At 30.7% G+C, this 27,033-nt stretch overlaps 1 protein-coding gene across 1 annotated transcript in view; it reads left to right on the forward strand.

Moving 5' to 3' along the window:
- Window positions 1–281: 281 nt before the first annotated feature.
- LOC108908179 (cell division cycle and apoptosis regulator protein 1) overlaps window positions 282–27,033 on the forward strand; it is a 45,967-nt gene continuing 19,215 nt past the window's right edge. Inside the window, exons 1-7 of the mRNA XM_018712114.1 lie at window positions 282–1,307; window positions 4,471–4,696; window positions 11,821–12,116; window positions 19,039–19,264; window positions 19,490–19,735; window positions 22,291–23,314; window positions 23,373–23,608. Coding sequence (XP_018567630.1) covers window positions 361–1,307; window positions 4,471–4,696; window positions 11,821–12,116; window positions 19,039–19,264; window positions 19,490–19,735; window positions 22,291–23,314; window positions 23,373–23,608 — 3,201 coding nt within the window. The 5' untranslated portion in view covers window positions 282–360. The remainder of the gene's footprint in view (window positions 1,308–4,470; window positions 4,697–11,820; window positions 12,117–19,038; window positions 19,265–19,489; window positions 19,736–22,290; window positions 23,315–23,372; window positions 23,609–27,033) is intronic.

A 27,033-nucleotide genomic window follows, 5' to 3' on the forward strand; every position in this document is an offset into this window, starting at 1 on the left:
ATTCATGCGTCATAAAACTTGACAAAGTCTGTAGCAGTGTAAAACCAACCTGTTTACCAATCAATTCGTGAATTAATTCATGAAGAACTTCGTCAATTTATTCATCAATAAATTGTCAATGTAAAACAGCTATAAGGCGATAAGCTACCTTAAATTATTATTTCCAACAGAATTCAATATTTTCTTTTCTATTTTCTTTCACAGAACACAGATACAAACATCCCATGGAAAGTTTTCTTTGACTCAGTGGTTCCATTGTGATTTGACTAGTTGTGACGTAATAAGTTATCATAATAGGCAAGTGTTTATATGGAAGATTTTCATCTCTTCTATTTCAACTAAGTAGTTAAATTGTATTTTATGTTTAATATGAGTAATATTGGACAATTTAATAACAAAAATAATCCATGGGGTAGATCGAATACTTCGCCCAATATGGTGAATCAAGGTTCACTGCAACCTCAATTAATGAATCAAGGGGCTTTAGGTAACATAGGTACTTCTGGAATGGTACAATTTCAACAACAACATCAACAACAAGTATTTCAAAATGCCATGGGATTACAACAACAGAACTTAGGATTAGGATTACAGCAAATGGCAAACGCAGCATCTCTAAATTCACAAATTGCTTCAAATTCAATTTTTCAACAAGTTGGGGCAGTAACGTATCCCAATCCCAGAGGCTTAAATCCCACAGCTTTTCAAACACAAAACATTACAGCAGTACCACCTGTACAAAATAATACTAACTCTGGAACAAAACAAAGGGTTTTTACTGGAACAGTTACCAAAGTTCATGATAATTTTGGTTTTGTCGATGAGGACGTATTTTTTCAAACAAATGCTTGTGTTAAGGGTTCTAACCCCATGGTGGGTGATAGAGTATTGGTGGAAGCATCATATAATTCTAGTATGCCCTTTAAATGGCATGCTACTAGAATACAAGTGTTACCGATGACAAATCAAACCCCTACAAGACATTCAAATAACTCTAAAAATTTTTCGAATACAAGTACATATAATGCCGTCCCTCCTCCATCAGATGGATCAAATGGAAATCATTTTAGTAGAAGTAACAGACCGAAAACATCTCTCGGGGGCCGTGGAAGGGAACGGTCTAGAGATAGAGATAGAGATGATGATGAAGTAGAAAGAAAACGGAGACGTGAGGAGAGATTAAGAGAAAGAGAAAAAGAAGAAAAAAAATCCCCAGTGAGGAGACGATCTCGGTCTCCAAAGTCAAGAAGGCGTTCAAGGATTGTTCCCAGATATATGGTTCAGGTTCCTAAAATACCATTAGATATGTGAGTAAGAAATTAATTAAGTTCATAATGAGTTAAATAAGACATTCTGAGTAACATTCTAATTTTTAAATCATAATTTAAAATAATAGTCATTTTCCTGACTAAAAACAGCTAAGTAATGTTTAATTTCTGAAAAACAAATAAACAATTAAACAATATTATTGTTATGTATAATATATTAGTTTTCTATTTATTTTATGTCTCCATTCATTTTCAATATATTTTCTGAACTTCTTTTATAATTCCAAGGCTCCTTGTTCTATTCAATAATTGTAAACTAATGCTTCACTCGAGGCTTCACTATAAATAGTTACTCTTGCCTCCAAGTTTAAAAAATGTTTTATTTAATAATTTTGCGATTACTTTTTCCAGTTAGGCTTTTCTTTCAAATTTTGTGGTTATTATTGGTAATAAATTGCATATGTCTTAAATAGCAGGGTACTAAGGAACTACAACATTGATGGGTTTTGATTGCATGAATCGTTCAAACGGTTATTCAGAAAGGAGAAACCCCGGAGAAGTTAAATTAGAGGGTGGAAATTGGAGATAGGGTTGAAAATGACACCCTTATGGTTTTTTGAGTATATCTCGAAAACGAAGCAAAATTTGAGGGTATTGCATAGGAAAAATTTTTGTAGATAATGAGATTTTCTATCGAAATAGCTTATTTAAAAAATTTATTTACTGCAAAATATATTAAAGACAATTTAACAAAAAAATGCAAAAAATTCAATTTTTTGTTTTTTTTTACTTTTATGCAACATTTTTTTGGGCAGAGATAGGTATAGGCATTGCTTCATAGAAAAAAAAAGTATATAAAATTTCCTACAAAATGATGAATTATAGAAGCTTTTCGATGAAAATAAACTGAGTTATAGTCGTTCAAATTTTGCCATTTTTTTCGGTTTTTACTGAATTTATGACAATATTAATTTAATACTTTATTTTGAATATGCAATTGATTTTTAATCAATAAAGACATGTTAAATTAATTTATCAATAAAAATTAAATGTTATACGAACGTGTATAGTTTTTATTTTTTTTTAATAAATTAACAAATATTAATTTATAAAAATTTCTATTTGTTCAACTAAAATTAACATATTGTCAATTGTGACAATGCTCAACAAACAAAGGTATCAGAGGACGATGTTCTTCAAGAAGTCGACGAAGAAATTGATATGCAGTTTGATAATATTATTGAAGAAATATGATAATTAAAATTATGAAATGTAAAAAATTTAATTTAAGTTTAATAAAATGTTATTTACATAAACTAATTTTATTATTTAAAATTTTTGCATTAAATATTTTTTATATTCACAAAAAAGCAATTTTTAACAAAAAGTAATTATAATTTGTTTAATATACAGGGCTGGAAAATCCGCATGGTGCATCTGCCTTTACATGAGAGTGACAAAGCAAAAGAACAAGGATGGCTATAGTGAAGACGTTTCATAATCTGAATAGTCACCGCGCGTTTTGGGTTAGAACTATTCAGATTATGAAACGTCTTCAATGTAACCATCCTTGTCTATCGCACGGATTTCTATGACTTCTTTATCGCTCTTACGTAACGGCCGATGAACCATGAAGACTTTCCGAACCTGTATATAAAACCATATAACTTTTATTTTTATTGATAAATGAATTTAACATACATCTTTATTAAATAAAAATGAATTACGTACTCAAAAATAAGTATTAAAACAATATTGTCATAAATTTGGTAAAAACCAGAAAAAAGATAAAGTTTGAACAACCATAACTCAGTCTATTTTCATCAAAAAAACTTCCATAACCCATCATTTTGTAGAAAATTTTATATACTTTTTTTTCTATGATGCAATGCCTATACCTATCTCTGCTCAGAAAAAAGTTATTAGCATAAAAGTAAAAAAAAAACAAAAAATTGATTTTTTTGCATTTTTTTGTTAAATTGTTTTTAATATATTCTGCAGTAAATAAATTTTTTAAATTTTTTAAATAAGCTATTTCGATAGGAAATCTCATTATCTAAAAAATTTTTCCAATGCAATACCCTCAAATTTTGCTTCGTTTTCAAGATATACTCAAAAAACCTTAAGGGTTGCATTTTCACCCCTATCTCCAATTTCCACCCTCTAATTTAATAGCACTCCGTGGTTTTTTCATTCTAAATAACCATTTGAACGATTCATGTAATAAAAACCCATCAACGTTGTAGTTCCATACCATATGACAGAATCAATAGCCTATAAAGGAATTACTAAATACGAAATTAGAAAAATTTGTGGCTTTTTAAAAAATTTTATATTGAAATGTCTAAACTGATAGCCACAGTAGAAAATTTAAATTCAAATTTCTGAGGGATTTTTAGCGATATGTCATAAGAAGTATGCCTTTGTTATGAAAAATAAGGTGGTGTTTTGAAAACACTGCTTTCTGCCAATAAAGAAAACAAAATACAGTTTAAGGTATCTTTAGCGAACTTTACTTGCGAGTTTACTTGTTAGACAAAAACTAAACTTATAGCTTATTCCGAGGGTTATTCATATTTGACTAAGCCAAAAACTCACCTAGGTATGTCAAGTTTGATTAAAATATCTTATAGTGGCAGTTGTGATAAAGAAAATAAAATAAAAAAATTTTTTTAAGAAATTTGTCACTAATGTTGAAAAGTTTCCTGTACTGGTTGACATATCGTTAGAATAGGCTTCTTGAGGTTTCGAGGGATATATCCCTTCTTCAGAAGAAACTCTGAGACTGACCAGTATTTATACTTGCTACATACATTGACTTGTATTGTCTGGTGTAAGATTTGAGTTCACTGGCCTGTGATATTCCCTGTTCTTATTTTTATTTTCCAGAACTTCTATTCTTTCTCTGTAGAGTCATGGCCAAAATCTTTTTTATTCATTGAGTTATGTGAAACAAATATTTTTTTCATATTTTTGAACTTTTCTTGATGTTGTTACGAAAAACTAAAAAGTTTTTGTTCACATTATTGAGATGTTCATGAGAATGTTTAATATCGAAGCATGTTCACATTATCATAAACCTTCAGTAATTTTTTTGAACTTAAGTGTAGGAATGTACAAAAATTATAATGTACCTTGTAGTTATATAAAATAAATAATAATATAACAAACATTTTCTTATGCATTGTTGTTCCTTTATTAGGCCTAAGGGAGATGTACTTGAGGTTCGTAGAAGATACAATAATCTCTATATTCCTTCAGACTTCTTTTATACCAGCATCCGTTGGGTAGATGCATTTCCACCAGATAAACAATTTACCTTAAATAAACCTTGTTCTTTTCATATAATGAGTAAGGAAATTGATGCTGCTACTGAGAATAATGCAATTCTTGAACCACCGGATGCAGACTATATATTTTCAGCAAAGGTAAGTACCTACTAAGAATTTGTGTTTTAAAATGATTAAAAAATGTTATTATAGATGTGTGTACAATATTGACTTGTTCAAATATATCAGATTTCTGTTTTGTTACAATATACAGGCACCGTTACTTAAAACTCCCCGAGTCTGCATCTCTTATAATTTTGAAGATTTTGTTGTAGGTACCTAATTGAATATTGTATCGAATAAAAAAAAACAAGTGATTAAAAGGAAATGGGGGCTGTTGCAAATAAATTTTTCCGGATGAATTTTTTCTTTAGCGACTATATATAATAGTTGTCACAAAATAGGTAAAATCTGAGGACACTTTTTTACAAGTTTTTTTCGAGGAATTTCACTGTATATTCAGATCTTCATTGTGATGTTTCCGAGAAACCATCATCAACTTTCTTTTTTGTTATGTGGACCATATTGAATTTTAAGCTGAGCATATAGAGTATTTTTTTGGCTTTTCAATGATATAAGTAGGAAAAAAATTTCAAAAACAACCTCACAAATCAATATTTTAATATTTTTAATACATCTGACAACACCGCATTTTTTCGAAACTATTATAGAATAGTTTCAAATTTTTGTAAAAGCTCATTATTAATGATTTTAAAATCGGCAAAATGGCTTTGCGTTATTCCAATGAAAAAAAAAATTATTGCCCGTTATTATATCTTTCGTAGTTCTTAGCATGCAGCTTTTCAAAACTTCCATACATTCTCAAATTTGTTATACATTTATAAAAATACATTTATTTGGTGGTTGTCTTTCGGGATAATTTCCAATATAACTTTTTAATGTCACAGTTGCTTTTTTATTATTTTTAATAAAGCACTCCAACATCCACAACTCCTTATTCATTGGAATAACGCAACGCCATAACATTAATAATACCTAAGCTTTTACAAAAATTTTAGATTATATAATAGTTTCAAAAAATTATACGGTGTTGCCAGATTTATTAAAAAAATTAAAACATTGATTTTTGAGGCTGTATTTGAAATTTTTTTTTACTCATAATGCATCATTGAAAAGCCAAAAAAATGCTTTATTTGCTCAGCTTAAAATTCAATATAGCGCCCATAAAAAAAAAAGAAAATTGTTGATGGTTTCTAGCAACCGAAACATCGCAATGAAATTCTAAATGTACAGTGATATTACTCGAAAAAACTGGCTGTGAAAAAATATTTTCAGATTCTTCTAAATAAAAAAGTTAAGACGATTTCGAAAATGTCACATTTAATTTTTTTCAAAATAACTCAAAAACCTGAAGAGCTAGGACCGGTCTGCAGGCACAATTAAGCTACTAACAGAACTGTCTAAAACTTTCTCCATTTAACCATATTCCTATCTTTTATAGTTTCCCATATACCATCATCATGCTTCACCAAAATGGTCCACACAGTAGAAGTCGATAGGTATTATTGCTACATAGGGTCTTTAAAATTAAATTGGAATGATATATGACAGCTACTTCAGAAACTATTAGATATGTGAGATAGTTAAATTGGAGTAAAATTACCTAATTTGGTGTGTATTCACTTCTCAAAGAGATATCGAAAATATCTTTGTTAGTTTTTTAAATTTTTCGAGAAATGTGATCTTTCAGAACACATTTTTCATATCATTTTTGCTCCTCTATTTGAATGTGGAATAAGATTTTTATTGAAACATTTTGTCTTACGGCAATTATCAGTTTTTTTATAAAAAATATAGTCATATTAATATTTTCATGGCATTCTTATTCTTTATTTTCTTCAAGTACAATAACATTCAATACTGTTTAGTGACATTTCAGATTCAGACCTAAGGTATTTAGAGACAACTTACATTAGTATAAAACTTAACAAAGATATATTGGAACGACTTGATATTTTTTCCTTAACTTTTATTGCCTTTATTCTACTATTCTATTCTATACAAATTTTATTTATTAAGATTTATTAACATACAAACAATTTTCTCAGGGATAGATCTTACTTTGGAAATTTAGGAAAACTAAAATTAAAAAAAACTCAAAAACTAACATATATAGGGTGTCCCGTTCATGTTTCAAAATAACTTGTGTGCAAGTTCCTCATGGGAAAATAATGGAGGTAGTTCATGTAACGTTTTTTTCTTAGACTTCCTGTTTTCGAGATACAGTGTGTTGAAGTTGTTAGTTCCCAAATGGTTTTCCTTAATTATCTTTAAATCGGCTAAAGATAAAAATGTCAAAATTTCAGCTGTGCGTTAAGAATAATGTGCAAACGGTTTCTTTCTGAAAAACAGTGTTGTCAATACAGGTAATTGCAGGGATACAATCGAAAAAAAAATATGTTAAAAGTCAAAATTTGTTACATTGCTAAACAGTTTAGTAAACTCTGAAGCATACTACAAATAAATTGTATACTTGTCGAAATTTGGTAGCATGTACCATTTTCGAGAAAAATGAAGTTGTATTTTTTGCTCACATAAAATGGCACAAGTACATGTACAGTACACAAGTAACAGAATATTAAATTGAAAGGATGCTACAATTGAATGGGCTGAAGACATTTAGCTACCAATAGTCTTTGCATCTAAGAATATAATTTTAATTTCTTACATATCACATAAAATAGTTAACTTGTAAAAAAATTATTAACTTAAAGAAATAAAAAAATTAAAATTTATTCTAAATTTAAGCTTGTTGTAAAGTAACATTTAAAAAAGTAAATCGAAATAAACAAAACAAAAACATTATGGTAATTAATTATCTATTAATAATTAATTTTAGATTTTGTAAACTACTACACAACCACCAAATAAACAGTTGTTGAATGGACTGAATTGTTGATGGACATGAATACTTAAAAAAAGTGATAAGAATAGAAAAATATAAGGAAACAAACTCGGAGACAGACAGAACAAAATATCTGCACAATTAAATAAGTGAGCAAATCTCAAAATACTACATTAGATGCTGAAATTGCCCCCTATCTGCTTCTATTCAACTTAATTTTTCTCGAAAATGGTACATGCTACCGAATTTCGACAAGTATACCTTTTTTTTTGTAGTATGCTTTAGAGTTTACAAAACCATTTAGAAATGTAACAAATTTTGACTTAACATTTTTTTTTTTTTGATTGTACCCCTCCAATTACCTGTATCGGCGACACTGCTTTTCAGAAAGAAACCGTTTGCACATTATTCTTAACGCACAGTTGATGTATACTCGTGTACAAATTTTAACATTTTTATCTTTAGCCGATTTAAAGATAATTCAGGAAAACCATTTGGGAACTAACAACTTCAACACACTGTATCTCGAAAACAGGACGTCTAAGAAAAAAACTTTACATGAACTACCCCTATTATTTTTCCATGAGGAACTTGCACACAAGTTTTTTTGAAACATGAACGGGACACCCTGTGTATTTGATGAAAAATAATATTGACAGTCCGAACAGTAATGTCATTGAACTAAAATATTAAGGAATATAAAGCCACAAAAATATTGTTTGAATTTAAAAAAATTAAACAAAAACAAAATGTAATAAAATCTAATTTCATTTTTGGATAGAGGAACAAAATGAAGTGTTTCTCTATCTTGGTTCAAAAAATTATAAATCAGAATTTGAAAATATTACATTTTTAAATAAATCTAAGAAAGATATTTTAGATTTCTACTCCAGAAATTAATACATTCCAAAGTAGGCAATTTTGTTTGAATTTATTTGTCTGTTCTATCACAGATAATATAGCTTATCGCCACAGACTGCGTGTTAAATGCTGGAAATTGGCAACCCGAAATCCAGCTATAAAATTTAGCGTGATAACTCTCCTACTTGGTAATAGTTGGCAGTTCTAGCGGTGGCTTTGTTGCCAAATAATAACTCAAATAAATTTAATGCATTCGATTATGCAGTTAAAGAGATATGGAACTTATCTTTTGCTTGGAAATCACATTTGTGAATGCTAAATGAAATAAATCAAGTTAGAATTGAAACTATGAATTTACCAAATTAATTATTTATTTTATAACACCTTGAAATGGAAGAATTCAAAAACTTGAAATTCACGTTTATAGATTTGTGCGTCAACTTCCAATTTGGTACGATATTAACACCTAAGTATGTTTAAAAAATTGCATTATACAGGTTGTGTATCCTTAGATGTATCCTGCTCTCTTATTGTTGATTTCTTTAGATTGGTAAAATAATTATTGACACAAGTGTTGCATATTATGGATGACATTGGTAGTGCCCATATTTGTGACACAAGGTGTTCAAAAAAATTAACACAATGTAATATTGCTGGAACCTCAAGGAGTAGTTGAATACGAAATTTATTAAAAAAAAAACAACATATCATCAATCAATGATCCTTGACAGAGATAAGATAATGTGTTCGCTACTGCTGTTGCAATTTTTGCAAACTTTTTTGTTTTTCGACATACGGACTTCGGACCTTTTCCATTCAACGCAGAACGGACAATCAGAACCAGGGATGTGGGGAGATTTTAAAAATTATTTTTTTCGATTCAAAGCACCGTTTCCGAGTTATCAGACCTTTTTTTTACTGTATCACCTGACACACCTTTTGTTTCCGAAATTTATTTCAATATATGGACTTCGGACCTTTTGCATTCAACGCAGGAGGGACATACAGAACCAAGGCTGTGGGGAGATTTTATCAATTACTTTTTCGATTCAACGCACCGTTTCCGAGTTAAAAACACTTTTTATTCTATGATGTCACACACCGTTGGTCCCGATTTTTTTTTTCGACATGCGGACTTCTGACATTTTTCACTCGATCACCAATCAGAACCATGGGAGATTTTTTGATATTTCGAGTTATTTCCGAGGTACAAGCAAATACTGTTTTTTTTCTTTCATATACTGTAACACCCTCTGTGTCACCCACCAAATCCTCTACTCAGAACCAAGGGGAAATTTGTTTATATTTCCAGCCATTTCCGAGCAAAAACCGTTTTATTTTCTCATACATTGTGACATCATAGCTCGCTAACGAAGGCTAAAAAGACCACGCGTTCTACCCCATGCTCCCTTCCTAGGTGTCCTGAAGATGCTGGAGAAGTCCCAGAGGCTCCTGAAGACAGCAGAGGGAGAGGCAGAGAGAGAAAAGCCCTCTATGAGGACAAAGTCACTCTATCTCTCTATCTCTATCGCACACTATAACTCTTATCTCTCTCGCACACAATCAGACAAAAACGACAGAAACTAACCTTCCTTTAAAAATACATGGGATTTATCATTATCAGAATAATCCATTTTAATTTAAAAAATTTAAAAGAATAAAATGGGTTATTCTGATGACGAAAAATAAAACATAATTAAACTGTATTATTCAAATAACAATAATGTGCAAAAGTTCTTCAGGAATATCGGTAAATTTATTTGGGGGACGAATCCCGTCAACAAACACTAAAAAATATTATTAGTAACCTTAGGTGGCCAGAAAACAGCCCCGATCTCAGTCCTTTCGACATATTTTTGTGAGGACACTTCAACAAAATATATTACTAAAGACCTCGAAATTTACAAGTATTGAAAGAAAAAATACACGAAATGTTTGATAATTCTGAATTTGTTTTTAAAGCAATAAATAGTAAATTAAAGCATATTTTCAACTGTATCCCAATTACTTGTTGTAAAAATTGTGGGTATTTTAATATTATTTCGTTTTTAGGTATTTTCCTTATGTTGTTGTAAAGGTTAGTTATAAAAATCGTTGTTTGTTAATTTTTTTAATGATTTTTTTACTTTAAACATATATTTTGTGCCAGCAAATTTTGATGTTAAAAGAAGTAAAGGAAAATTCATACATTTTTATAGTAAGTATGTAAGTATTTTAAAGTTTTTTCTACCTTTACAAATACAAAAAAAACACTGTACTTACATTCCGCAACATACTAATAACCCACCTTGTATATTAAATAATTTATCATCATCAAATATTAAAAAAAATATATTACAAGCTGTTTAAAATATTATTATGAATTTTGTTTATTTGGAAATATATTTTCTGCAGTATTTCAATACCAAAAAATGAAAATAGTAGCTAATTAACGAAATTATGATTAAATAAGTTAATTGTGACACCGCTGCAGAATATCATATGAAACTACATATTTATTCGTTGACTCTTTAAAAACATTTTTATCAATACCTACATCATACATTTAAGTATATACAGTAATGCAAAGAACAGATATTGATAAAATGTGTACAAAATAAATTCGTAAGTACACCTGGCAACATTACCAAAGTTTTGTTTATATGTTGCTGGTATACACGGAATGCGGGCCGATTTGATTCTTCCTAAAATTTTGCTGGTGGTGTACTCTATCGGCAATTCGGTGATTTAAAATTGCTGGCCTATTCCAGTAGCGGTCTGTGGCAATAGCTATTTTGTCTGTGGTTCTATCTTTATAGTTTGTTGTAATATCTTGTTTATTTAAGTGAAGTATTTAATTTAATTCTTGGGGATTTTTTAGTGACAAACTCTAGTAAAAAATTTTAGAGGTTATTTTAGTAATAAAAATAATGATACAAGATACAAATTCCTCTGATGTTTTTTCCATAACATTATATTAACAGAATTGTTAGATAACTTGAAAGAATTTTAAAAAAAAATTAATACCATAACTTTTTTGTTTATTAAAGAACTCTAGAATATCAGTGATTTTTGCTCTGCTTAACAGAAAGAAATTCTTTTAATGTTGACATTCCAAAATATTCTCGTAGGAGCTTAAATTATTTGCTCATAGTTTACAGATATCTTGTACAGAAAAAAAGAATAAAAATACTATACCAAATACATACTGAAGTTAGTGAAAAAAGTAAGCACTGAAAATTGCTTTGTTAGGACAGTAGAACCTCGATAATCCTACAAACATTTTCCTTTTTAATGCTAATGTTACCAGTGTACTAAACATGTTTAGATACAGCACATAGCACAGAGAAAACTGCTACGAGAGTCGTATGCATATTTGTCTCCTTCAATGTCTACCGAATCCCATACAACACTTATCTCGCAGCCAACTTGTGCCCATCTCGCTAATGTGTGTCCAAACTAATACATTTTTTTTATGTTTAGAAATTGCTAGAAACCGTCATATTTTTATTTACAGGTAATGCTAATGAGTGTGCCTGGAATGGAAGAATTTTATCAAAAATGTTGTCCTATGGCTGAAGATAAAGACAGACGTGATAGGGACAGCGAAGACAGAGATTTTGTTCATCCAACCAGATTAATCAACTTCTTAGTAGGGTTAAGAGGCAAGAATGAAACCATGGCAATTGGTGGACCCTGGAGTCCATCGTTAGATGGAGAACATCCAGATAAAGATCCCTCAGTCCTAATCAAAACAGCCATTCGAACTTGCAAAGCATTAACAGGAATCGATTTATCCAATTGCACTCAATGGTAAGTAATCCTAATAAATTCAAAAGTTTTATGGTAGAAGAAACTTTCCACTCTGTAGATGTAACCAATAAACTGAGATATAACTGATTTTGATCCTTAATCCTTGAATCATTTACATTTATGGTCATAAATAGATTTATCATAGACATACATCTATTTAAATCAGCAGCAGTCATATTTTTTTATATCAGCGACAGATATTTGCCTTTGCCAATGCTTAAAAATTTGTGACATCACTATAAAATATATTTTAATTACACGTTACATTTTGAAAAACAATTGCTGATAACATGGAGAATTTCTCCTAATTAACGTATTTGTGATATATTAAGTGATTTATGTTATAAATATCTTTTGAAGACATTTTGGTATTAAAAAGAACATAAATAAGAAAACCCTGTACTTAAATATTTTTAAATATGAAACAGATAAGATATTCAGATGATATTTGGAATATTATGATGTAACTTTTTTAAATATAAACAGCTCACTTATTTAAAGATAGCAAATTTTTAAGGGGAAAATATTGAATATATATTTTTATCAAAGTAGCAAAATGTTTATATTTAATTTATTTTCCCTAAAATATCCTTAAGGAGGTTTATCGGGTACCTCTAAAGTCAAATGAGAGTTTCTGTAGATTCGCTAGTGATTAATGTAGTAAGCCTTTAGATTTGGCAACATTGTAGTGATGGGAAATTCCGTTTATTTTCGCAACCCGGGTCATCCAGGTCAATTATGAAAATGATCCGTTCATGAAGACCCGTTCATATGAACGATAACAAAATAGTATCAAATCCTATCTGTATCATTCGGTATCAGTCGGTCCCTACGCGATAGACTGCCTCTTTTTGTCACGGTTTGCGGCTTGCGGCGGCTAATATCTTCCTACACCTGCACATGCACTGTCAACATGTGATAGATTTATAGCCATATATTTATATTTGTATTTTTTTAAAGAAACAAATACATTATTTAATTCCAGACACTTTTTATAAATGTAAATCATGTCAGAAAATGTATCGTTAATGCTTATGCAAAAAAATAATACAGATATTATGAGGAGCCCTTAAAAGCGCCTAAAATAAATCTCAAATTTAAAACAATTTTTATTTAGTTTAGTTTTATAACAGCAGTTCTTGAGGAAATTTTGCAGTTGTATTATATTCCACTGTTGGTTAAAATTTAAGAAATGTCTGAAAAAAAAGGAGTAGAGTATGGATTTTTTTTACTAAACGGTGTTGGTGATTAGGCAAAATGCAACTTACAAATAAGGGTATATTTTCAAGTAATTTCTCAATTTCTTTCCTGATGTTACCTCTACTTCCCACTTGATAAATTTCAATAATTAATAATACCTAGTTATGGCAACAAGTATTAAATTTCTATACACTGTTGTATAGAGAATTTTAAACTAAATACCTAATAAATAACTTTAAAAGGTATGAGTTAGGTACTATTAAAATAAAAATAGTATCAGGGTTATATTTGTATGTTACATTCTAAAATTTAATTCAAAATAATTTAATCTTATGTAACATGAAAATTAAATTAGACATCTATTGAGTTGTTACGAAAATTTGTGAAAATGAACATCAAGATTTAGAACTATGTTCCTAATATTAATTGTTTATATATATATATATATATATATCTATTATTATTAAAATAAGAATTGCAGTTATTTACCACTTTTCTAGACGAATAATATAATTACTTTTTATAATAGTCATCTGAATGCAGTCAGTCTCACAGTCAATGTTTTTACAATTATTTTCAAAACATTTTAGTTAGTTCGAGGTACATGAAAATATATATATATGTATGTAATTTGCTTTTCTTCTGACTTTGAAACAAAACGATAATTCATAATCGAGTCAAGTATCAAAATGTTCTGCTTTTCGTAACTAGTTATGAAAAGTTTGGATTTTATTTACATGAATTAATACTTTTAATGACTTAATTATATGAAAAATAAAAACTCAAATTACTCTTAATAAGTTTTTACTAATTATTTCTCACTTGTTACATAGGTAGCTATTGTGGAAGTTTAGAAATATGCTTATTTATTCCAATAAATTATTTATTGCAATAGATTACCTAAATATGATAAAAATATATAAAGAATGTAACAGCGGCTTTGCGATAGGGCTGGTATCAAAACGGATTAAGACAATAACATTTTTTTTTCCTAAAATGATTCCTAAGAGATTTATGGTCTTGGTTTTAAGACTTCCACAACTAGTGCTGTTGTTTAAAATACCATCGTTTTTCGGGTTGTAATGCCATAGCCATGTACCTGGTCACCGCCAGTTATAAACTTACATTGCACTTCCTTAGCCTTAACTAGGAATCTTTGACCTGAAGCTGATGACAATGATGTATGGCGAAACGTTTGGAAGCACTGCATGTGATCAATTACAGAGGCCACTATGGGACATTTCAGAGGACCACCATTGTATGAGGAGCAGTTCTATCATATAGCAGGTCTACACCCGAGAGCGACAAGAGCAGGTTAAAATTTTTAGCTGAAGCGAAGGAAGTGCAAGACCAGAAACAGTTGCCACGGCATTACAATCTGAAAAACCATAGTCTCTGATTGATCCGTTTTTAAAAATTAGTAGAGGAACATAGCTTCTTTTTCAATTATTTAAGAGTTATTCATCATAAAAACTTCAAATTTTCAAATTTGGCACAGAGCTGAAGCCTCATAGTAGCAATCTCGTACTTTCATGTACATAGAAATTTGAATCTTATTTGAGCTGCTTCATTTATTAAAATCTACATAAGAAGATTCTTTTCGAGATCAAATTACTTTTTTGACAGTTGAAACCTGTCTCTTTCTTCAGTTTTTCGCTTATATCTCCGAAAATAAGCCTCTAATCGACATGAGGCATACTCATCGATTTTCTTCCTGAGGAAATTTGCTACAAAGATAGGCTTTTGCGAAAGCTCGCAAAATTTTTTTTACATTGCAAAATTAGCAGTGAAAAAAAAATTGCAAAATTTTCAGAATTAAATAAAAAGAACAAATTGTACTGAAATTGAATGAAACTACAGGAAAAGATAACCGTTGGGGGTGCTCAACAAATACCCGCAATTTGACCCCCAATTTCAAAATGGCGGCCTATTGCAAAATTGTAAAGTCGAAAACGCGAGCGCGTATATCTTCTGTCCAGGCCAAGATATCGAAATTCGGAAAAGGATCGAAAGGTAATTACATTATTTCGCGTCTGTGTAAATTTTTAAGATGCAAAATAAAAAAGTTATTAACAAAAAACCAAAAAAAAAACATAAATAGGGTCTTTTCCTCGGCGATTTTTTAATAGCGCTTAGCCGCGCGGATCACGCTGTCATTAACAAACATTTACTTGGTCACTTCGTGGTCAAATCCATTAAAAAAAAATTCTGCGTATAAAGGAAGTCTTCTATTTTACGAGATCAAGTTTATTACAAAATATTAAATAGAACAGCCAAAATGCCTTTTAAAGAAAAAAAAATATCTCGGCTCCTATTGGTCGTATCGAGACGCTTTTTTTTTCTTAATTCATGTTTTTTAAGCACTATTTGATGCAATTGGTTTGAAATCTGCATATTAAAAAAATTGCTGAGATAAGGAATTTTTTTTTGGTTTTTTGTTAATAACTTATTTTGCAACTCAAAAATTTGAAATTTACACAGACGCGGGACAATGTAATTATAGTTACAATTTCGACTTTATAATTTTGCAATAGGCCGCCATTTTGAAATTGGGAGTCCCAATTGCGGGTATTTGTTGAGCACCCCAACGGTTATCTTTTCCTGTAATTTCATTCAATTTCAGTACAATTTGTTCTTTTTATTTAATTCTGAAAATTTTGCAATTTTTTTTTCACTGCTAATTTTGCAATGTAAAAAAATTTTTGTGCGCTTTCGTAAAAGCCTATCTTTGTAGCAAATTTCCTTAGGAAGAAAATCGATGAGTAATGCCTTATGTCGATTAGAGGCTTATTTTCGGAGATATAAGCGAAACACTGAAAAAAGAGCAATCATTATTTTTTCTTTTGTTATAAACAATATGACGCTCGACCTCTACAAATACACCAATTTAGGCTTTTATTTTGGAATAGCATTTTGGAACACTGATACCTTAATTTCAGAATCATGATAACAGAAAATGCAAAAATGTAATAATAGATTCTATGGAGTAGGAAATTTCTCTCATAATTAGTCAATGTTGCTATAGTGTGAAGTGTAAGCTCTTTCTTGATATAGTTCCTATTTTTTCTCTCTAAAGATTGTCTGCAACACTTCAGCTTCTTTCTATTTCCTAGAGGCCATACACAATATGATGAAAATAATTGTAAAATAATGTATGAAATTAAATGACAACAAAAATGTGTAAATTGTAGAAGGTAACCATGGTTATTTAATATAACAAACATTGATATTAGTGAATAAAAATTAAGTAATATTATAACTAGTTCTCAATTTCTTCTCATATTATTGGAGCTATAAAATTTCTAACAATTTTTGTATTACAGGCACAAATACAAAATTGTTAATTATTTATGATCAGTTTACAGAATGAAAAATTGCTAAATGAAAAACTGGTGGGTGGTGAAAACTAAAGTGGTCATATTTAGATAATAATGAGGTGTAGGCAGACTTCTAATGTTTTTTTAGGGAATGATTTATATGCTCATAGAACTTGAAATTTTGAGAAAAATTTGCAAAATTAAATATTAATTTTTAGGTTGTCTTCTCTGATGTCTCGAAAGAGTTGCACAGATATGTTCAAAATATACAGGGTGTTACAAAATTCGCGGACATGGACTGTGGGATCGTATTATGCTAGATAAGGTGATAAAAAAGTGTTTTTATGATTTTTCATTCAGACCAGTATTTTTCGAAATATAGCAGTATCGAATATTCAAAAATAAAAAATATATTTATAAATTTCAATTTTCAATCATTAGATAAACAATTACGACAAATGAGTTACAACAATTGTTCAAAATTTCTACTGTCTGCTGTTAAACATACTTAAGCACATTGTGCTATTGCTCTAATGAAGTTGCTTATCACCTCTGGTGTTATATTTGTTGTATTGATTGAAATAGACGGTTCTGCAATTCATTCAAATTTGCCACTGGTGTTCTGTACACCAACGTTTTTAAGAAATTCCAAAATAAAAAATCATATGGCGTTAGGTCTGGCGAACGAGGTGACCAAGCAACTGGACCGCCTCTGCCAAGCCAATCGCACTGTTTCACCTGCACGATTATTTGAAGCTCCTAGAGCCATCAGCATATCATACTATTCACGATTTGAATAATTGTGGTCTATTATTTTGCAGTTTGTATTGACGGGTACATTTACTGTACTCTAATGATGTCAAAGTATTGATAAATGCTTTCTGAATTGTCATTAATTGTTGTAGAGCTGTCTGTTTCAAACAAAACAACAAATAACGCCGGAGATGGTAGGTACGCAACTCCGTTCGAGCTGTAGCACAATGTTCTGAAGTATGTTTAGCAGCAGCTGGTGGAAATTTTAAACAATTCATTTGTTATAATTGTTTATCAAATGATTGATTTTTCGATATTTAAAACTGCTGTGTCTCGAAAAATATCGATCTGATTGAAAAATGATAGAGACATTTTTTTATGACCTTATCTAGCTTAACACGATCCCAGAGTCCGTGTCCGCGAATTTCGTAACACCCTGTATATTTTTTCATGCTTAGCTGATAGATACATCAGGTTTTCTATAAAATTCAATTTTCAGTTATACCTCTTTAAATAGTCAATCGATACATTGTATTTTTCAAACTCTATAATGGTGCAACTATAATAAGAATTCTGTGAAAATAGTTAATAGGTTACAAAAACAGGGGTCTTAGTTAAATTGTTTATTTCATAAATTTCGTTCATGAATGTTCTCCCAAGTCCCACACTTTATTATTAAAATATGACTACTTTAATTTCATCCAACTGCCACTGATTGTGAATCAAGTTTGTAAATTATCTTTTTCTTTTATCATTACTAAAATTATGGGGTAGGTAAATAAAAGTTTTGGTTCATATTAGACTGAATAACTAATGAATTTATTCATACTTCAACAAATCAACAGTCATTATTGAAAAAGTAATTAACCTTTTTAACTGATCACTTCACTTTTAATTAGTACCTTATATTTCTTGAATTTAAATTAAAGCTACATAAAATTTTTTAACATCCCAAAAACTATTCCTTTAGTATGATGTTGATTTATTACATCAATTTAATTTAGTATTTAATTACGAATATACAGTGTGTTCATGTACTAGGTGAAAAAAGAAAAAAATTGAAGAAAAATAAGTTGCATTATACTCACCAGACTCAATTTAGAGCAAAATTCAAATTTGTGATAACGTTCTGTTGTCCTGGCACAGTTTCTTTATTCACATTTACCAGAGAGAAAGATAGTTGTTCCAGATTTTAAGTTGCAGTTCCTACTGAAACATTTTTTGTTCTATCCATTCATATTTCCATTTCTTGTGTGTAAAGCTTGTGACGATTAGATTTCCTATAGAGGTCTTTAATTCCTTATAAAGAAATATATAGTTGGTAAATGGTTTTGCATTTAAGGTATCGCCTGATAATTAAAAATTATTATTCATCTTTAAATTTATTGTTATCAAGAGATAAGAATTGACTTTCAGTACTGTACGTGCCTAATTTACGATACTTATATTTCTATTAATAGTATATTTTTTTAATAATTCAGGAAATGAGAAGAAAAATCAGTATAAGGGGTTAAAAATATTTTAAATAGATATTAAATAGTAAAGATAGAAGACATAGGTTGGAGAGTCTAGGAGACTTGTGTAAGATATGTGTGATTAGATTGTGTTTGGGTTAGGATATTATGACCTGCTCACACATTGTGTTCCGTTAGGTACCGTTTTGTGGAGCTGTATTACCGGCGCAGCGAGTCAACCCACAAGGGGAAGGCTGTACCTGCACGTGTTGAGACAGTGGTGCTCTTTCTGCCAGATGTATGGAGTTGCTTGCCTACCCGACTGGAGTGGGACAACCTACACCAGACCTACAGGAAGCAGTTGGAACGTATCTTGAAAGTCGAGCAGGAGGGCAACGATGATGCATCAACGGCTGATGAAAAGGCACCTCTCTTTATAAATCTATGTATAAATAGGCTAGGTATACGCTGTGCTGTGGCTGGGCCAAACTGCATTCGCCACCGACAAAATTTTGATGGAATGGCCTAACCTCACCTGGCTCTTGTGGTGACTGAATCTGTCTGAATCTATATTGAATGAGTGTTAGCGTGAAAGATGAATGTAGCTTATTTGCATTACCTCATACTCAAGGAATATTTTTTCCCTTAGGAAGAAGAAGTACCTTCTGATAAATTGGAACCTACTCACTATTCACAGCTAGATCCTAAGACTATGGTTGTTGGGGCTTTAAGGAATGAACTGAAAGCGAGAAATATTAGTTGTAAGGGATTGAAGTCACAGCTCATCGCTAGACTTTCAAAGGCATTGAAAGCAGAAGCGGAGAAAAATGACGATAATAATAAAGATAAGGAAGAATCAGAATCGGAGAATGTACAGGATGACAAGAAAAGTGAAGTAAGTTATTAATTTTTCAGTTTTTTTTTAGGAAAAAATTAAAAGAATTATACGAGGGTTGCGTTCTGTATGTTCTGTAAATAGAGAACAAAAAAAGAAATTAATCATTGTTTTTCAAAATATTCTCCATGAAGATCAGCACATTTGCATACGCTTGAACAATTTTTCAAAGCACTCCAAAATATGCATTTCGAATGCATCAACCTCTTCTTCAGGCATCTTAAAATGTTGACCTCGTAATTTATTTCTGATGTATGGCAAAAAAAATCATTGGATGCCAAATTACGGCTACAATTAAATTCCATATACGCCCGATATACGGTGGTTTTTAATGGTGCTTCATTGCCAAAAGTCGAATTAAGTTCATCAATGCACTGTGTAGAGATAATCCATGTTGAAAGTTGTAAAAAATAATTGCACTGAAATGTTTACAACTTAATTTCATTTTTGGCCAAGACAAATTTTTCAAGTAACTGTAAACAACACAAATAGCGCCTGTACGTCAAAACGTTCTCCAGTAAGTATACTGACAAAAAGTCGAAATTTACGATAGGGATGTCAGTTGTCAGATTCCAGCACCAGTTTCGCCCATTCCCGAAATATAAAAGGCAACTCTCATATTAGATAAGATATAAATTAAAAGTAAACTTTATTACAGATTAAAATAACTTTAACACTCCATATCTTGAAAACAAAACACAAAATGACTTCTAATTTTTTGATGTGCTATTACTCCTAGGATACATTGTACATTATTCTGAAAAAAATCTACTACTTTATTGACAGATGTCACAAATTAACGAAAGAGTTAATTTAACCCTTTCGCTGCGCAATACGTCTGAACGTAGCTACCGCGCCGTGCGCAATTGTTTATCGCGTGCGAATATATACGTCTGGAGCAGTTAGACCACTTATAGTTTTACATTATGTTGTGTTAAATTACGATATACGATAAATTTTACGATTTTATTTTGAATAAAATACAGTATATGTACTAAATAGAAACTGAAAGAAACATGAACAATCTTGGTACTATTACCAGTACCTCTTTCCATAAAAATATTTGTCACGCCTTACCAATTGCAATAACCGAGTCACTATGCGCACGGTTGCGAATATATACGGTTTGAGCAGCCTGATCCAATTTAACTATTCATGCGAATTTATCCGTCTGGAGCAGTTTGAGCCCTATAAATTTTTAGCGAATATATACGTCTGGAGCAGTGAAAGGGTTAAACAAAACCTGGAAATGCTTTGTTTTCTTGCTTGCTTAATATTCTTGCTGCACTATACTAAAATATGCCCTTTTGCAGATAAATAAACTAATGCAAAAAATTAAAGGGTCTAAAGAATTTCTGAAATTTTTCCGTGATTCTTGTCAGATTATATTTAGGTGAAAAATGATCATATTAGGAATTAAAAAAAAAACATTTTGAAGCTCTAAGATTCTAGTTTTTAAATCTTTCGGTCGAAATTTTTTAGGAGATTATCGTGCAATTCTAAGAAATAGCGGACTTAGAAAATTTTTTTTCAGCTAAGCCATTGCATGGACCAGATAACTGGTTTATTCAGCTTTAATTTCCTTTTTTATTAAATTTCGACACAACCATTTTTCATTGAAATATCGGGAGTTTTAATAGAAAAGGATCCTTTTGTCTTCAATCATCGATATCTCGGCGATAAATGATCGTACAGAGAACTGAAAGGGCAGTTTCGAAATCTGGATAAATTTCCTATAACATGCTGCCACAACTTTTCGCAAACAATATTTTTTTTTCATCTTTTACACAAATTTAAAAAACCAGGAGAAAAGGGTAATTTATGGTTTTTTAGAAAATTGACGGCTAAATTAGAAATATTGATGAAATGACTAATGTTAAGCATGACTTTTACAGTTCGATATACCCAGAAGAACCCTATGAAGTTTTTTTCTTTGCTTCAAACAATCAAACTTTTGAAAAAAATTAAAGGGCCAAGTTTTTTGAGCTTAGACACTTCATAATCATGATTAAAATGGAATGAAACTTCACAGGGTTCTTCTGGCTATATCGAACTGTAAAAGTCATTAGTTATTTCGTTAATATTTCTAATTTAGCCGTCAATTTTCTAAAAAACCATAAATTACTCGTTTCCTGTTTTTTAAAATTTGTGTAAAAGATGAAAAAAAAAAAAAATTCCGAAAAGTTGTGACAGCGTGGAAATTTATTCCAGTTTTCGAAACTGCCCTTCGATTCTCTGTATGACCATTTGTCGCATATATATCGATGATTGAAAACAAAAGGTTTTTTTCTGTACAGGTTAGTCAGCACTTACCCGTTGCCAAAAGGTTTAAAGGGTGTTACCATTTGGTTAGACGTAATAAATAGGGAAGGCAAATACAAATAATTGAATTTCAGGATTATTTTGGGACTTTTGGGGACTTTTCAGTATGAATCCTGTTTTTTTCAAAATATGTAAATTGTCCAACTTGCGATTGGATTATGAAATGTCTTGAAATTTTGAGAAATAAGACATTTTGTCATTAAAAGTAAAGTTAAACTGTATAAATTTTACAGATAGAAGAAAAGAAATTGAACGAAAGAGAAAAAGCTCTACTAGAAAAACGTTTCACATTACCTGAACAACAACACATATTGGTGCATCCTTCGAAAACTGCTAAATCTGGAAAATTTGATTGTACCACAATGTCCTTGTCACTCTTGTTAGACTACAGGCCGGAAGACACTAAAGAGCATTCCTTTGAGGTTTCATTATTTGCAGAACTTTTTAATGAGATGTTAATGAGAGATTTTGGCTTTAATATATTCAGAGCTTTACATGAGTTACCAGAAAGAGTTAAGGAAAAAGATGACAAGAAAAAGAAAGACGACGATAAGAAAAATGACGAAAAGAAAAAGGAAGACGACAGAAAAAAGGATGACGAAAAGAAAAAGGATGATGATAAGAAGAAAGATGACGACAAGAAAAAAGATGAAGAAAAGAAGAAAAATTCCGAAAAGAAAAAAGATGAAGAGAAAAAGGATGAAACTGAAAAATTGCACGAGGAAGATAAGAAACTTGAGGAGTCTGATGATAAAAAAGAGGATGACAAGAAAAAGGATATGAAAAAGGAAGAGAAAAAGTCTGATGAAAGTGAAGATGAGGATGAGGGTGATGAAGATGAAGAGAAAGAGAAGAAAAAGGATAAAGAGAAAAAGAAAAAAGAACGAGTAAAATTATACACTAAAGATAAACACTTGCTACTATCTTTTGTATATTTTGACCAGACTCACTGTGGTTATATCTTTGATAAAGATATAGAGGATTTGCTTTACACCTTAGGCTTAAATTTGTCTAGAGCACAAGTCAGGAAACTTGTAAGCAAAGTGGTGACAAGAGATTCTCTGCATTATAGAAAACTTACGGATAAACCTCGCGACGACGATTTCATTGTAATTGATGATTCCGAGAGGGATGCTAACCTGCACGAATTAGCATTAGGTAATAAACGATTATTACCAATATGTATCGAAGATGAGGCTATCGCTAAGAAAAGAAGATTAAACTGTGATAGCAAAGAATCTACAGGACTGGAAGAAGGTGCGAAACATTTTAATGTGGATTGTGGCGGGACTGAAATTTATACTTATTTTTTCAGGTTTGGTAATGTTCCGAGGATCTTTAGTCGATGTTAGCAAATTAATGTCACAGCTTGAAAGAAGTGAAAGGGCGAGATTAGAAACAGAGGCGAGAATGGTCGAACTGAAAAATGAAAATCAAAAGCTGTCGGAGAAGTATGCTAGGTCCAATTCAAGTATAAAGCATTTAAATTCTGAGCTCAAGGATTATAAGGAGAAACTACGAAATACCGAAGAATCTTTGAGTCGGATTACTGTAAGTTTTTTTACATTACATTATTTCACTGCTAGAGAACAAATTTTATTAGAGTCAAATCACGTCAGGTAGAACCCGCATTTTCCATTTGGTCCTGGAATTTGAGTTCATGTACTTTAATCAAAAGTAGTCGGTACCGAAAATCATACTCTAAACCCGTTTTTCAAAATTTTCATTTTAACAATTTTTTTTGTAATAAACATTTTCGGGACTTTAAGAAATTAATTGTGCAAAAATCATTAGAGATAACTTATTGGAATTTTTGGGATGTATATTTGTATTTTAATAAAAAATAAAGTTAACTTATTTATTATCATATTTTTAATTAGAGATGGGAAAATTCCGAAACTATGAGTTCCCAGAAGTTTTCTGAAATAAAAATTTTTTTTGTTTGTTTTGGTATTGTATTCTACATACCATCAGCTAAAGACTAAATACTTATACAATTTTGTTTATACATATTGGTATAAATATTGGAAAAATATAAATTACATAGCTACACAAAGAAAAGTTGTCTGTAATGCGACATATATTATCCGTAGTATTTTTTTCCTCCTGATCACGCATCTGGTGTCAGAATTAAGCTACCACATCGCAGGATTATGGATCCGAGGTCAATTTTGCAAAATTCAAGATGGCTGACCAAATTTTCAAAAAATAACAGATTTGCGCCAAATTTGGTATATGGGGGTTTTCGGGGTCACTGATGTACTTTAAGAAGGTTAAAACATGATTGGGTACTCAGGTTATAAAGTAAACAAAAATATTACAAATAAATTTCGAAATTCTGACCTCGAATTCGTAATCAGCGACCCCGAAAACCCCCGTATATCAAATTTGACGCGAATGTGTTATTTTGTTTAACTTTGGTCGGCCACCTTGGATCCGCCATCTTGAATATTGCAAAACTGAATCCGTGATCAGCTACCCGAAAAGCCCCGTATACGAAATTTGGCACAAATGTTATTTTTTGAAAATTTGTTCGGCCATCTTTGATCCGCTATCTTGAATTTTGCAAAATTAATCTCGGATCCGTGATCAGCGACCCCGAAACCCCCGTATACCAAATTTGGCACAAATCTGTTATTTTTTGAAAATTCGTGATATCTGACCTTAATTGACCTGTTTTTTTTTTTTGAGTATAGAAAAAGAACCATCAATTTTGACAGCTTATTCACGTTCGGCTGGGTCTTAACCATATAAATGAACATTTGGATATAGAAATAAATTTTGTTTGTATTTTTCACTTTTTCGTGAATTTTTGCTATTTTAGACCTGTTTTTTGAGGTTAGGAAATTCCTGTGATGTGATAGCTCAATTCTGACACCGGATTCGTGATCAAGGGGCAAAAATGCTATGGATAACATATGTCGCATAGAAAGTACAGACAACTTTTTTTGTGTGTGTGGCTGTGTTATTAGTCATCAGTTAGCAAAAATTACATGCTGCGGGTTGCATTGGGTGTACACTATATGGTATACAAAACTCTTAATTATCTTAATTTTTTAACATACAAATAGTAAATACATTAAATAATTATACCAGTTTTAAAATGTAATTGTACTTTGGTTAAACTATCAAAATTTATTTTAAATTTGAAAAGTTAAGGAAGCAATGTATGAGTCTTGTATTACTCTCTATTATGTAAATTGTAGACTTAATAAGGATAAAATAAGTAAATATAATTGTTTTCTGACTTATTTGGATATGGTCTTCCGGTATTCCGAAATAACTGAAAATCCTAAATTAACCAACAATTCTTTGAGGTTATGTTCACAGAAGTTAGAAGTAAAATTGTTGGAAATATTCCCGGAAAGTTTTCCGGAAACTTTCCAGAGAAAATTTCTCAAGCTTCGATTATTTCTTCCCAGAAAATTTCCTATTGCCCATCTCTATTTTTAATTACCTTTTAAATAAACAAATGAAAATTTTAATAACTTCTCAGTCAGATAATAAAATTATTTTTAAGTTATTGTCCATCGTACGTAAAAGTTTAATATGCAGCAAGAATCTCTGCCACTGGAGCATCTAAATTTTAGGAAAAGGCCTCAGATTTTGGACAATGTTTACATAGATACATGTGCCCCATTTTAAATTATTTCACTTACTAGTTTTTAAATTATTTAAAAAAATTAAAAATATTTTTTTAACGAAGTGTCCTAGATAAAAACTATACAAAAGACTCCTTAAAATTCACCGAAGAATACGAGGTTTCATTTTTGGTCACCGTTTGTGAATCAACCTGTATAAAAAAATTATTGCTTTTATTAATAAACAGAGACAGCAAAAGTAAAATGAATAAATAAATATAAATTTTACAGTAACATGTTACCAATGTTTTTGTTGTTTCTTGAAAAGTTTATTAATACCTAATAGTTTTATCATCTTCTGTTTTGCATTCAACTGCATCTAATCCTATAATGATGGAACTGGCGAGTATTTTTGTTCATAACGTGGTTTGTATTTTTGTTTGCGAATCATATTCTTGAGAGCAATAACCAAAATGGATGTTTTTAAAGCAATTTTTGGCCCACTCACACAATGACAGTCATGTGTTTGTCATGGTCACATTCAAGTGTAGCAGGATAAGGTTGTCTTTTCACACTTCCTCCTAAGCCATCACATGCTTCTTTTCCGGGAGATGTGGCGAAAAATTCCGTTCTACATTAACGTTAAAGTCTGCGTGATGGTTAATTAAATTTGCAAAATTATATTTGTTTTTATACTGTGTAGCTGCACCGTCAGAAAAGTATAATTTTTTTTAATAAATATTAAATCACGTTATGAACAAGCATAAAAAATACTCGCAAGTTTCATCATTATAAGACTAGATACAGTAACAATTGAATGCAATATTTTTTCAGAGGATAAAATTATTAATTATTATCAATAAAGTTTTCAAAAAACAAGAGAAACTGTAACGTGTTACTGTAAAATTACATTTATGTATTCATTTTATTGTTGCTGTCTTTGTTTATTAATAAAAGCAATATATTTGTTATAAATATACGAGGACTATCCCAAAAGTTTCCGACCTTCCTTCATATCTTCGCACCTGAGAATTTTAGTGCCCTCTGCCGGGTGCGAGCGTCAACTGTAAAGCTTCATGAACTTCCTAGATGCTGCAGTTTTCATCGGGACGCCTTAGTCCACGTGCAGCGTGCGTTTGTTTACAAAAAGTTTTTTACGTTCATCGCATTTTGCTATTGTAAAAAATGACGGAAAGAACGTAGCAACAAATATGCATTAAATTTTGCTTTAAACTTGAAAAGAATTGTGAGGCGACCATCAAACTGATGAAAACGGAATTTGGGGAGGAGTGTATAAGCAATAAACAAACAAAAGAATGGTATAAGCGGTTCAAAGATGGCCGCACATCTGCTGATAATAACCCACGATCTGGGCGGCCTACGACAACAAAAACA

The sequence above is a fragment of the Anoplophora glabripennis genome, unplaced genomic scaffold (genome assembly GCF_000390285.2).
Source record: "Anoplophora glabripennis isolate ALB-LARVAE unplaced genomic scaffold, Agla_2.0 scaffold394, whole genome shotgun sequence".
In the NCBI taxonomy this organism is placed as follows: Eukaryota; Metazoa; Arthropoda; class Insecta; order Coleoptera; family Cerambycidae; genus Anoplophora; species Anoplophora glabripennis.